Consider the following 14,857-nt stretch of genomic DNA (forward strand, 5'->3'; position numbering starts at 1 on the left):
ATTTTTGCACACCACAATTTGAAAAACAGTTTCCCACTAGACCAGCCGTGGGCAAACTACGGCCCGCGGCCCGTTTGAAATGAATAAAACTAAAAAAAAAAAAAGACCATACCCTTTTATGTAATGATGTTTACTTTGAATTTATATTAGTTCACACAAACACTCCATCCATGCTTTTGTTCCGGCCCTCCGGTCCAGTTTAAGAACCCATTGTGGCCCTCGAGTCAAAAAGTTTGCCCACCCCTGCACTAGACTATCATCCCATGGTCCTTTGTCAGTATTACTCTATCAGCCTTACTTTCACTGAATCTTTTATCCTTTCGGTATCCTGTTTTTCAAATCTTAAAACCTAGGTAATCGCCCACTTTCTTTGATGCTACTTTGTACTAGATGGAATTTAAATTGTTACATTTGTTGGCTGGACATTTATATGAGACATTTTGTTTCCTACTTACTGTGTGCTATTAATTAGATATTGGAAATTTGCTCTATAAGCTAGTTGTACCAGCTTGCATACTTTACCCTCACCAACAGTGCCCATTTCTCTATAGTTTTCATTAACTGTCTGTTATCAAATGTTTCTGTTTTTGCCAACCTGATGCCTATGTAATGTCTCTCACTTTAATTTGCATTTTCCCGATTAACAGTATCTAGTGTTTTCATATGTTTTTTGACCATTTTGTGAATTGCCTATTTTTTCCTTACTTTTAAATTGCGTTGTTTGATTTTTCTTACAAATCTATAGAAGTTCTTAATATACTCTGGACATTAATTCTGTATTGGTTATATACAACACAAAATTTTTTTCCAGTATTTATCTTGCCTTTATATCTCCCACAACTTTGACAGTTCCACCAGAATTGCCTGCCAATCTAGATTCTCCTGGATTTTGCGGATAGCCAATCACAAACTGTTATACCTGATAATTTTGCATTCTGTTCCACTCCTTATTCTTTCTGGGATTTGTTTGTTTGTTTGTTTGTTAAGGTGGCTATGATCTCTGGAGCGATGTTAAATAGATATTGTGCTAGCAGATGCTTAGCCATGGTTTTTGGTAGATACTTGTTATCAAATTAATTTTCTTGTTATCTAAGGATTTCTTTTATAATTTTGAATAGATGTTGACTTTTAGCAGCAAATGAATTATCCCCTCAAAATTTAAATAGTTTTGGTTTAATAGTTTTGGCTTTAAATAATTTTTTGGGTTTCTATATGTCTTGCTCATTCATAGCCCAGGATACTCCTATTAAAAATAATACTATTGTGAATAGAAAAAATGTAAATTTTGTTGTTTTTAAATAAGAAACATAAAATTGCAATAGCTATTCAGATGTAAACAATTATAGTTCAGAAAAAAACAGTTTATGGATATTGAACCTCCAAATATCAATAACAATCATATACAAAGCAAAAGGGAGAGGTATATATGGTAATATGGCCATAAAACTTTCCCTAAACTAAGGTGGTCTGATAAGAATCAATTATTGGCCTTTAATAATTATTGTAATATTTTAATATTTTCAACTATTATCTGTAAATCTCATGTTTAAAATATGTAAGATTAATTGGATCATAGAAAACTGAAATTTTTATTTTCCTTTTTCTAAAACAGAATACAATACTTTCTTTACATATATACTAGAGGCCCAGTGCATGAAATTCGTGCACTGGGGGGGGGGGTCCCTCAGCCAGCCTGCGCCCTCTTGCAGTCTGGGACCCCTCACTCCTTACCACCCACCTGCTCACTGCTCCTTAAAGCTCGGCTGACTGCTCCTTTGTGCTGCTGCAGCTGCACTCACCAACCATGAGCCTGGCTTCTGGTTGAGCAGTGCTCCCCCTGTGGGAGCACACTGACCACCAGCGGGCAGCTTCTGTGTTGAGCTTCTGCCCCTTGTGGTCAGTGCGCATCATAGCAACTGGTTCTGGTCACTCTGCTGTAATGGTCACGTAGGCTTTTATTTTATATATATTACTTTCAGAGAGGAAGGGAGAGGGAGAGAAAAACATCAATGGTGAGAGAGAATCATTGATTGGCTGCCTCCTGCATGCCCACTGCTGGGGATCAATCCTGCAATCCAGGCATGTGCCCTTGACTGGAACTGAACCTGGGACCTTTCAGTTCACAGACCGACGCTCTATCCACTGAGCCAAACTGGCTAGGGCAAAAAGCAAAAAATTTTAAAATGAGAAGAAATAAGGTCTTAAATAGTGAGGATATAGCTGCTGAACCAATGACTTATATATTTATAACTAGGACTTTATAGGCTTCATGATTATATAGGAATTTGGTTGATTTTTTTGCCACTAAAAAGTCTGTCACTCCATCAACAAAAATATTTTAATCTGTAAAATACAGAAAGTTAAAACAGAATTTTAAAGCATGGAGGGGCAGGGATTCGCCCTAGACTTAAATGGAGTAAGAACAGTAAACTACGTAAAGGAAGGGAACTGGAAGTGGACACTTTCATGAAATTTGACTGGAAGAAAGAAACCTGTATGTTGAAACAGTAAAACACAAGGTTAGATGAAAAAGATGTCTTAAAGATACAGCTTGAAAAAAAGTTTAGAATTATTTTCTATTACATTTCCCCAGTTTCTGACTCAAATAAATTAAAACCCTAATAAGGAAGAATTGAAAAGTAGGAGTAGTCACAAAAGCCAGCTCAAAATTATTACCATAGTTTAAGATTGAGGTTCACCTAGGAATTTAGATTAATGCATAATACTGTCAAAGATGAAAAGACAGGGAGAGAAACAAGACAATCTGAAAAAAAGAATTTACAGCTTTTGTAATTTCCTGACTTTAGGGTTTGAGAGAGATGGTCAAAGGTGAGTCCAAGAATACTTATGGTATTTTTTTCAATTTTTGATATATATTTTAGGAAAGTCATTCAGCATCTCTACTATCCATGTCTAGTGAGGAAGGAGAGAAAATAAGATGTGACATGCCCTGTGACTCTGCTCATTTATCAGGTTTGACTCACAGCCTTGCTTTTGTTTCTAAGTTAGTTACTGAAATGCTGTGAAAGTTCATCTAAAGGAGTTATATATTTTAAGTCATACTAAATTATTCATTAGTTCATGTCAAAATGAAAACAAGGAACTAGATAGAATTTAATGCACAGTTGCCTAAAATGACATAAATAATTAATGAAACAAATTCTTTTTTCATAAAAGCAAGAACATATTAAGTATTTTAATCAAGATTATAGCACTATTAAATTTTTACCTGTTCTTAAGGCCCTACACACCATCTTAATCGCAAACGAATGTACATAGAAGATATTAATCCTGTTGAAGTAGGATTGGAAGAAGAAGAGGAAGGGAGAGCAAACTTGCTTCCCAAAAAACTGTCTAAAATGGAAAATGCAGATCATCACAGTCACAAAAGTAGGTAGATCAAATGTGTTTGTCAAAATGTAGCTATTTGGGAAGGTAGTTTCTTAGATCTTGAGTGACTCTATCTACAAAACAAATCCTTTGTAAAGACAACTTTGGTCAAATCCAAGAAGGGTCATGTTTTGTCACAAGTGTATTGATGTGAATAATGCAGTAAGAGTCTTTTTTACTCATAAATATCCTTCATCTTTCAATTACTGATTACCTCATACAAATTGTACTAGCATGTGAACTTACTGAGAAATTAGTGTGTTACTAGATACTGGGGAGTATGGAAGTAGCTAAAACCATTAAAAATAATCTAAAATGTTCCATATTAATGTTACCATTCCTGCTTTAAATACCCTTGCCAAAAGATTTTTTATAAATCAACTTTTTAAATTAAAAATATATCTGCCTTTTTTTACATATAGAACCTGAAAATAAGGTTTTGTTCTCAGCTCATGACAAGTAAGGTTAAATTGGTAAAGTGTTTTTTAACTTTGGTTGCTTGCCTTCATTTTTTAGTGTCTGAAAGTACATGTCCATTATCAGCAAATGACTCTTCTGTTCCTGTGAAGAACTGGGGAACTGAAATTTCAGATGTAGACATGGTGTGTAAGCAGTTCAATACAGAATTTAAGAAGAAATATAATGTGAGTTATTTAAATTATACCCAGTAACATTATAATTATACCCAGTAACCCTACTTTCTTCTAAACCAGTGGTTCTGAACCTGTGGATCGTGACCCCCTTTGGGGGTCGAACAACCCTTTCATAGGGGTCGCCTAAGACCATTGGAAAACACATATATAATTACATATTGTTTTTGTGATTAATCACTATGCTATAATTATGTTCAATTTGTAACAATGAAAATACATCCTGCATATCAGATATTTACATTATGATTCATAACAGTAGCAAAATTACAGTTGTGAAGTAGCAACGAAAATAATTTTATTGTTGGGGGTCACCACAACATGAGGAACTGAATTAAAGGGTCGTGGCATTAGGAAGGTTGAGAACCACTGTTCTAGACTATCCACTTGTTTGATCTTTTGGCAACAAAACACCCATTTGTGAATTCAACTTTCCTCATGCACTGGTGAAAAATTGGAATGCTTCCTGGGTGAAAACCTTTTATCTCATGAGTGTATTTCTCTTCTAAAAGCCATGCATTTTCCCTATTGTTTTTTTTTCCTACAGGTTATTTCTCTTTATCCTATTTTTCTTTTTAACTAGTAGCCCAGTGCATGAAATTCATGCGCATTAAAAGGGAATTAATTGCCCTAACCGGTTTGGCTCAGTGGATAGAGCATTGTTATGCGGACTCAAGGGTCCCAGGTTCGATTCTGGTCAAGGGTATGTATGTACCTTGGTTGTGGGCACATCCCCAGTGGGGAGTGTGCAGGAGGCAGCTGATCAATGTTTCTCTCTCATCAATGTTTCTACTCTCTATCCCTCTCCCTTCCTCTCGGTAAAAAATCAATAAAATCTATTTTTAAAAAGGGAATTAATTAGCAGAGATATTTTAATATTGCTATTTGCCCTTTCTCTATAATAAGTGTGAGAGATGAAAGGAAATTAGTAAAATGTATATGAAAATCATATATAAATTTATTAATAAACAGTAACAAAAGGATATAACAACAACAGAGGCATGATATAAAAATGGCAAAAACATGATATGAAAACAACAGTGATGCAAACAATGACTGATAAAGTGATTAAACTTATTCTGATATCTCCCTGTACACCACATTAAGAGTGAAAACACTTTCAGAGTGCTTGACTAATTTCCCTTGTGATGAAGTACTTAGAACTTTAACTGTAACATCACATGCTCTTCAAACTCGAGAGAAAGCAACATATAGCTGACCATGTGCAAAAACGGGTTCAGGTAGGAATATGCCTACTCTGTCTAGAGTTTGTCCTTGTGATTTATTAATAGTCATCACAAATGCTGGCATCACGGGAAACCGTCGTTGAATCAATTTAAATGGGAGGCCAGTGTCAGATGGGGACAAATTAATTCTTGGATTCAGAACAGCCTCTCCCACTGCAGATCCTGTTAATACTTCAGTTTCAATAATGTTAGGTCGTAATCTTTTGAAAATAAATCTGGTACCATTACAAAGACCCTATTTACTATTGAGATTTCTCAATAGAATGATTATTGCACCCACTTTCAATTTTAATTTATGATATGGCATTCCCGAAGGAGTAATACTATTAACACATTGTTTGCGGGTAGTTTTTATCGCGCGCTAACAGATGGCGCGGGCCATTTTTGCTAATTTTTTGTGCAAATGGCAACGTTCAGTAAAATTACGATAACTTTAGTTTACGTATTTATACATTACCCGCATTCTACCGCTAGTCTATAAAAAAACGTGTCCCGCGCTCTACTACACTGGTAGAACATATAAATACGTAAAACGTATAAATACGTTTCCCGCATACAATGTGTTAAGAAATTCGATGGGAAAATTTTCCTTTTCAGCATCATCTGTGGAATCAATGGAATCATCACTCAAATATGTGTGAAAATCTCCGAGTATATCCAAATTTTCTTCATTTAATTTTTGAACATGCTCATTTTTTGGACAAAGAATTGCACGTTATAAATATTAATTTTTAATATTATCTATAGCAGTGGTTCTCAACCTTGGCTGCACATTAGAATCACCTGGGAATCTTTTTAAAATCCTGATTCCTGGGCCTCATCCTCCAGAAACTGTTTCTTTGTTATGGGGTGGGGCCACAACATCAGTAACAAAGAAACAGAATTAAAACTTTATTGTGGGGAGCCGCTAGTGTTTTGGGCAGGTTCAAGGCTTAGACTGAGGAGAGGGCACAGTCCTCTCATTGCCATATGCAGGTCCCAGCTTGGAGGGCAGGGCCCTCTCAGCACAATTATAGCCAACAGCTGTTGCTGTAAGCTTGAACCTATGGTCCGAACACGTGGCCCCATGTGCCTGAGTGATGTGGGCTTGATAGAGTTCAGGTGCATGTTGTTGAGTAGGATTGAAACCTAGGAGAATGTTGTAAACAACTTGGTCACGCCCTTATTTTGCCTTGTAGCATCTGCTATAAAATAAAGGCATGGCTGTGGGCAGGGTCGTTGTCTCTCAGAGAAGCAGTGTCCCACCGAGACCTGGCTTTCATTCTCTTGTCTGCCTTTCTAAGTGTTTCAGCCGCCCCCACTCAGGTTTACCCCTGGCCGTGCTGTCGTGGCACACTCCCAGGGAACCACGCTCCCAGGGCAGGTTCCTGCCTCAAACCCCGCCCTTGCCGGAAACAGCTCCAGGAAACAGCTGGGGAGCGTGCAGCCATTGCCAAGACAACCCCTGTAGGACTGACTTCCTTCCGGTTGGTCGTGGCTGTTCTTCTGGATGTGTTGAACATCACCCATGGTTTTTAATATAAGTAGATTGGTTTAACATTTTGACTCTTCTGTGGTGGTTCTTTTTTTTTTAATCTCAGAGGTGACAGCTAGTGAGGGTACTAAGGGATGAGCAGCCTGTCAGAGAAATCCCATTTCACTTTGACCAGCTCTGTACTTACTAGTATATATCTATCCTTAGTTATTGAGGTTCCAATGTGGTCATGTTGATTTATTTGAGGTTGACCTAGTATAAATAGAGAAGCCTGCTTAGTTGCGGGCCCATCCCCACTGGGGAGTGTGCAGGAGGCAGCTGATCGATGTTTCTCTCTCATCAATGTTTCTAACTCTCTATCCCTTCCCCTTTCTCTCTGTAAAAAATCAATAAAATATATTTTTAAAAAAATAGAGAAGCCCTGACTTGTATATAGGGTGGGGCAAAAGTAGGTTTACAGTTCTGAGTACTCAAAACAGTTTATTATCCTTATGCACAACTGTAAACCTACTTTTGCCACACCCTGTATTATACATCTGGCTAGATGTGAATACAGTAGGTCCTCAGGTTACATCAGAGATCCATTCCTATGGCATGAAGTAATGCGATTTTCACTGTAAGTCGGAACCCACCTACATAAGCACCTATATCACGCACATGGAGCACACATACACAGCAGTAATGAAGTGAAACAGTAAAAAAAATTTAAAATAAAGATAACAATTCCTAACCTTTACTTGTGGTAAATAAATGATAAAAAACATAAAGCACATATGTACATACATCAAAATGACGGAACTTTTTTTTTAATAAATAAACTAATGGCCCGGTGCATGAAATTTGTGCACGGAGGTGGGGGGAGTGGTGTTCCCTCAGCCCAGCCTGCACCCTCCAATTTGGGATCCCTCTTGCAATCAGGACTGCTGGCTTTTAACTGCTCACCTGCCTGCCTGCCTGATCGCCCCTAATCACTGCCTGCCAGCCTGCTCACCCCCAACTGCCCCCCCCCGCCAGCCTGCTTGCCCCCAACTGCCCCCCCACCAGACTGATAGCCCTCAACTGCCCTCCCCTCCTGACCTGATCGCCCCTAACTGCCACTGCCTTGGCCTCACCACCATGGCTTTGTCCGGAAGGATGTTGGGAAGGTCTCCTGGTCTAATTAGCATATTACCCTTTTATTAGTATAGATGGGAGATAGCGATGTAACCACGAAATGATGTACATGGAGTCCGACGTAACCTGAGGACTGCCTGTGCATGTTTTTGTGAAAAATGGTGATAAATAATTCTGACTCTGACTTTGAGGCTGTATTCCTGAAGGGAATTGTAATCACTCGCATTTTTAAAAAATATTGTACAGTGTAGTGTCCTTATGAAAATGATTAGTTGCCAGTTCAGCCCTTAGTCAAAGCCTTTCTGATGGAAGCAGACATTCCTCTGCCTGAGCTTACTCATTAACACTTCCGGCTCAATCATGAGCTGTTAATTTTTCACTTTTCTAAGTTCTTAGTCATTTACATTTTGTGGAAAAGGCTTTGTTTTTTATTTTGTTAACAAATATTTTTCAGAGTCACCACAAATTGATGGATAATTTTACTATGCAGTCTTGGAAAACAGCTCAACAACATCTGAAAATAATGAACCATCATATTCAGGAATACAGGTATGTAATAAAAATCTCCTTTGAACGCTGTATGTTCTGAGTGCTGTAGTTTTTAAAAATAATCTTATTTTGTTTCCTTAATAGGATAAAAAAACTTGATAAATTCCAGTTCAGCATCATAAAAGAGTTGGAGAATTTTGAAAAAGATTCACAGTCTTTAAAAGATTTGGAGAAGGAATTCGCGGTTTGTGTTTTAAGAATTTAAAAATAATTGTATAACCTCATTTTTAAAGAGCTACACTCAGGAAAACCTCTGGTGACCTGCTTTTAGAGCCTCCATAAATATTTTTAGTCGATTTCTTATAAACACACTTAAATTATAGACTTTAAATTTATGATGAGGGAGAAATCAAGAGAGATTTTACTTTCAATATTTTTTATCTAGAAAGAGTTTATAACATCTGGAATATTCTTAGCATGTAGCCAGCTTGTTTATTTAAATTAGAAATAGAAATATAGAAAATTCTACTGTCAACTTTGAATATTTAATGCTATTAAAGCATAACTAGTTTTTGTATTAAAATTTAGGACTTTGGAGAAAAGATGGTTCAGAAGTTCAGTGCCTATCAAAAAAGTGAACAAGAGAGGTTAGTATGACACTTTCTAGGACTGGAATCTATAAAACTAGTTTGTATTATTTATAATGTTTACTTTATATACTATATTATAGAGATTTAATTTGACTTCCTGATAAATGCCTTTGTAACTTGTCATTGTTTTACTTGTTAGGTTTCACCGTTTGAAAGCTTCCTTGGACAAAAATGTCTTCTATGGCACGGGTCAAGAAGAAACTATTTGTACATCTGAGGTATCAATTTCATATTTTTTATATAATTTCAATATTGGTTAGTCTATCTTTGTGAAAATTTTATAGTAAATTTCATGGGGAAAATACATATGTTGATTTTACAGATGTGTTCCATGAAAGAAAACATGAAAATTCTGCAAGACAAGCTTCTTAAGAAAATGGTAAATCAATTACCTAGTTTGGGTTTTTCAAATGGAATAAATATGCCTTTATTTCTTTTAACAGTAAATTGTTTCACAGGTTTTCTTTTTAGATTGAGAGGAGGCAGTTTTAGCTTAGTTGACTTTGGTATGTAAATTAAAATAATGGGAGCATATTTATAGTAAAATACTAGAGGTGATTTAAAAGAGACCCTCCTGCCCTGCCTGTGTGGCCCAGTGGTTGAGCATTGACCCATGAAGTAGGAGGTCACGGTTTGATTTCCCATTAGGGCACATGCCTGGATTGGGGGCTCAGTTCTCTCTCATCATTGATGTTTTTCTCTTTCCCTCTCCCTTCCTCTCTGAAATCAATAAAAAATATGTGTTAAAAATAAATAAATAAATAAATAAATAAATAAATAAATAAATAAATAAATAGTGAATAAATAGAGACCCTCCTAAAAGAAAAAAGACTATCAATTTCCCACTTGAACAGTCTCTAGGAGAATGAGTCTAAGCACTATGCAGAGCAGTAGAACTCTGCTTTCTCCAGGAGAAGGGGTATCAGGAAACCCCCCAAAAATTATTATCCACTTGGACAACAAGACTTTGTATACATAGATTTGGGGATAAAATAAGTGCTTCTTACAGGTCTAGACCAGTGCTGGTTCTGGGGGGAAAGTACAGTTGTATGGGGGCTAAAGGCACTGTTCCAAGTGAACGTGTCCGGTTTTTTCTCAAAGAGAGTAGACATGTTTTTGTATATTTGGTACTAATCCTTTTATATAGGCCATAATGTATTTAATAAATTTTAATAGAAGCTCAACATGCTGAAATAGTTGAAGATCAGGATGTTGAGCTTGAAGCAGACAAGCTAACTAACTAGATTGATCCTTTTTGAAATTGTTTCCTAGCCTATACTTACTTTACTTTATTTAAATATTAAATATAAATTTCATTGACTTGGGATTGAAAAGACTGAAAGTCTTCTCTCAATTGGTGATCAGTGATGATCATCAAGTGCTGTAGATATCTAGGACTAGATGCTGGGGGAGCAGAGAATGAGTACATTTGTTATAGCATTATGGAAGGGGTTGTTTTAAAATGAATCCCTAATAATGACATAATTTTCTTTCTTGGCCATAGCAAGAAGAGGAGCTTCTTAATGTACGCAAAGGACTGCTGTCATTATTCATGGCTTGTGAAACAAATGTTAATGTGGAGCTCTAGCTGTTACCAAGTTCTATCCAATTCCTTTTTGTGTATAACTGAGGAAATACCAAATACAAAGAAAAAATACATGTTCCCCAGGAAAGAGTGCCTTTGACTCTGGATTCAAGGAAAGATCTTATGGATGAGAAAACAAACATTATAATAATACTACAAACCCCCAACCTTGTCTGTACAATACTGCTCTTTTTGTTTGTTTGTTTTTTGGCTTCTTTTGTAGTAATATTAGCATTAGGCAGATAGTACTGTTAACTATACTGAATTATATTTATTATAAACTAATTTAATCAACTAAAATTTATCACATAAAAAGTATTTTAAACATATACAGTTTTATATATTATATTACTACTAGAGGCCCAGTGCATGAAATTCATGCACAGGTAGTATCCCTAGGCCTGGCCGGCGATCAGGGCCAATCGGGGCCTTCCTTCCCCTGGCTGCTGACTGCTAGCCAGGGCCTTCCTTCATTCCAAGTCACCTGGTAGTCAGTGCACATCATAGCGAGTGATCAAACTGGTTGGTTGAACTCTCGAGGGGACAATTTGCATATTAGCCTTTTATTATATAGGATGTATTAAACTTGTCTACTAGTTCAGAATATTTATAGTAATAAAAAAAATTAAGCCACACTTGGAGAAGTCTTTGATTTAAAATGTGTAAGTGTAAATTGGTACTTTCAGCACACTGTGGGAGAATATATTTATTCAATTATGACTCCAAAGTACTAAATAGCCTAAAACAATTACTATATTGTCAATATTTTAATTCTAGGTAGACATCTTAACTCATAGCAGGCTGTTTTGACAAGTACTTATTAAGCTGTTCACTGCAGTAATTTTCAAGATTATTCTATAAAAATGAGTACACATTTAATTTGCTTTAATTGCATAGTATATTAAAGTTGAAATAAATGCCATGTCATTTGGATAAATATTATAATTATTATTTTCCTATTTTATAAACATTGGGTCACACAAAGTATCCTTCTCTAATCAGATATCTAAAGTACAATATAATACTAATCAGCCTTACTCACTATTGCTTGCCTGCCTAATGGTAGCAGAGTATATGGACACTACCAGTATTTCAATTCAGTGGCAAAGTGCCTTGTTCTTAGCTTCATTCAATTATTACTGTCAGCTAAGATTTATTGATAGGATGCCAGGGATCCTATTTCAGAGATAGTTACAAGTCTACTACACTATTAAAGACTATTCAGGAGTTGCATTTCCATGTTGCCTGAGAGACTTTTAGAACACTTTGTGGACATGTTTACCTCATCCGTGGCCAGACATACAAGACTCTAATTCAGTGGTTCTCAACCTTCCTAATGCTGCGACCCTTTAATACAGTCCCTCAAGTTGTGGTGACCCCAACCATAAAATTATTTTCATTGCTACTTCATAACTGTAATTTTGCTACTGTTATGAATCATAATGTAAATATCTGATATGCAGGATGTATTTTCATTGTTACAAATTGAACATAAAGCATAGTGATTAATCACAAAAACAATATGTAATTATATATGTGTTTTCCAATGGTCTTAGGCGACCCCTGTGAAAGGGTCATTCGACCCCCAAAGGGGTCGCGACCCACAGGTTGAGAACCACTGCTCTAACTCATACATCACATTTTCTCCCTTACTGCACTGTGTGTGTAATCCAGCCCAGGTTCCTACTTCCTCCCTGCTCTTCCTAACCTGCTGCTATGTCCATGTCATTGCCCGTGTCATTGCCCCTGTGAATATCAGTTTCCAACATCCTTATCCCCTACCGTCCCAGCTCTCCAGCTTGCTCTTTTTATCCTAAGAAACATTCAAACCTGTAAAGAATTTTTGTGAGTTTATTTGAGCCAACCTGTCGACAATTGCCAAGAAGCAGAATCTCAACGAATTAAGATGATGCTCCAGAGAATGGTGGTTTTTCACTTTGTTTTATACATTACAATCAAAGGAGGAGATGTAAGTGGATTACATGAAATCCATTGGTGACAGATTAGGAAGGTGGGAGAAAGCAAAGAGGGGCAGGTACCTCTGGGATTACTAGTAGATAAAAAGTAAAATAGACACATGTTTCTTTTACATAGGTGGGTACATGCCGGGGTCTTTTCCGCATCTACAAGGGTTCAGGAATCTGGAGAAGGAGCTGCAACGTAAATTAATAAAGAGACTAGACATGAAATGTAAACTTGGGAGGCATTTTGGGGGATCCAGGAGAGGCTTAGCTTTAGTAACTAAGCTCCCTGAATCTCTGCACCCAGGGCTTTTTATTCACACATTTTGCCCTCTAGCAAAGCAGATATACATATCAAAGGGAAGGTTTGGTAAACAACAAAGTATTATCAGGTTGGGGGAACTGCCCTCAGCTGTTCCAGCAGCAGGTAATAACATGCACACTTTCAGCCCTGCTGAAAGAGTCCATTCAACCTTTTGAGGACTTCTCACATTTACTATGACCTGCTGGACTTAGCCTCCAGCAGGTACAGGATAGTTAACAGTCAACAATTAACAGGATAACAATAACAATGAAGGAATTGATGATCTCTGCCCTGGTGCCTTGCTTGTCTGTGAGGGGGTCTGGAAAAAGGGAAGTTATAAGTTACCCTGACATTCCACAGGTATGTTATTTTAGATGCAAAACGACAATAGGCTCAGTAAAGATCTAAGTTAATCTTTGTCAGGGACATGACTACCTACCATAGACTGCTTTTTAAAGTTTTAATTTCAAACCATCCTTTGTGGTTACTTTGGTCTCTGAGTTTGCAAGGCCACCATGCAGGCCTTTCCCGAGCTTGTCAGATTAGCATGTGGCTCCTTTTTGTCCACACTCTCTATAGTTGTTCCGTGTGGTTTGCTATGCCTGTTACCCTTCCTGTTCTCCCTTCCCCATTCTAGACTCCTTACAAAATTATACTCTTGCCTTCCCTCCTTCTCCTCAATGTGATCCACTAATTCACACTCCTCATTCCTCAATCTGAACATCACTAGGGAAAACACATAATCAAGCTTTAGTTTATGACCACATATTTCAAGTGGCTTTTCAGCATCAGTAGGAGGACTGCTGTGGTGGGCCTTGAAGCCTAGGGCGAGGGGCTAGGTGGAGCTGCTATAGGTACAGATCTTGGTGAAGAATTTGCTTAACCCTGCAGATATAGCAGGCAGGCCTGACAGCAGCTGGGTGGCTTGTCTTTTCTGCCCTGACAGGCACATAGAAACCTGTTAATGTAAAAACACTGAAACCTGTAAAGAATTTTTGTGAGTTTATTTGAGCCAAACTGTTTACAGTTGCCAGGAAGCAGTGTCTCAACAGATAGGGATAATGCTCTAAACCAGTGATGGCGAACCTATGACACGCATGTCAGGTGACACGCGAACTCATTTTTTTGGTGAATTTTTCTTTGTTAAATGGCATTTAAATATATAAAATAAATATCAAAAATATAAGTCTTTGTTTTACTGTTACAGAAAAACCGGACAAGAACCAGACAGCGCTCTGAGAGTTTGGAGTTACACTATATTCACCACAGCGGGCTTAGGGAAATGAATCCAAAATCTAAGCAAAACTACAAGCAGAACTTCCCTTTTTATAGAAGAGCCAGCCCTTTGTGTGCTTGCTGGCAGCGGCCTTGAAAACTATACAGTTCTATCCAATTAAAAAATGCACCTGGCATGGCATTGGGTGTATCTAGTCTCAGGCCTACCAGGTCAGATAGCTAAGTTTATCTCCCCCACTATTCAAGCAGGCTAGAAAGCAAAGTTACTTTTTCAGAATAAGAGGCCGTCCAAAGAATAGCAGAGAATTCCAAACAGTAGTTTTACAGAATAGGGGTTTTCCTTTACATTCCACCCCCTTGTCACACAAGCTTTTCAGCCTCGTGGTACAACAGCCACGGTATGTTAAGGTGAACAGGGGCGTTGACCGATCTTTTACTACTTCCTGCTGAAAAAGGGTGACGTCCAAGGGGTTAACATCCCGTTTCTTCCTCTTGGAGAGGTTTGTAGGGAATTCTTCTGGCTTGCAGGACCATTTGAAGTTTAAAGGCATCTAAATGGGATGAGATAAAGTGAGTTAACAGAATTAGAAGACATTGTCCTAGGATTATGGCCATGAGTAGCATTAACAGTTGTCCTGTCAATGGAAGGAGCTATTTCCAGATCCCCCCTACCCCCCCATGCAGCCCAGGTCTCAGATAACTCCTGTTTTATTCATCTTGTTTCTTTTTTATGTAGGAAGTGTTAGGTTAGGTGGCTC

At 37.5% G+C, this 14,857-nt stretch overlaps 1 protein-coding gene across 3 annotated transcripts in view; it reads left to right on the forward strand.

Annotated features, from left to right (window-relative positions):
* SYCP2 (synaptonemal complex protein 2) overlaps nt 1-11,233 on the forward strand; it is a 105,963-nt gene extending 94,730 nt beyond the window's left edge. For 2 of the 3 annotated variants that reach the window (XM_059705170.1, XM_059705171.1), the window contains 6 exons: nt 8,329-8,423; nt 8,508-8,607; nt 8,952-9,010; nt 9,153-9,231; nt 9,336-9,392; nt 10,518-11,233. In XM_059705170.1, the coding sequence (XP_059561153.1) occupies nt 8,329-8,423; nt 8,508-8,607; nt 8,952-9,010; nt 9,153-9,231; nt 9,336-9,392; nt 10,518-10,601 (474 nt within the window). In that variant the 3' untranslated portion in view covers nt 10,602-11,233. Of the gene's footprint in view, nt 1-2,882; nt 2,974-3,240; nt 3,391-3,906; nt 4,035-8,328; nt 8,424-8,507; nt 8,608-8,951; nt 9,011-9,152; nt 9,232-9,335; nt 9,393-10,517 lie in introns of all 3 variants that reach the window. The other variant, XM_059705172.1, reaches the window with a different exon arrangement.
* The last annotated feature ends 3,624 nt before the right edge of the window (nt 11,234-14,857 follow it).

The sequence above is a fragment of the Myotis daubentonii genome, chromosome 8 (genome assembly GCF_963259705.1).
Source record: "Myotis daubentonii chromosome 8, mMyoDau2.1, whole genome shotgun sequence".
Taxonomy (NCBI): Eukaryota; Metazoa; Chordata; class Mammalia; order Chiroptera; family Vespertilionidae; genus Myotis; species Myotis daubentonii.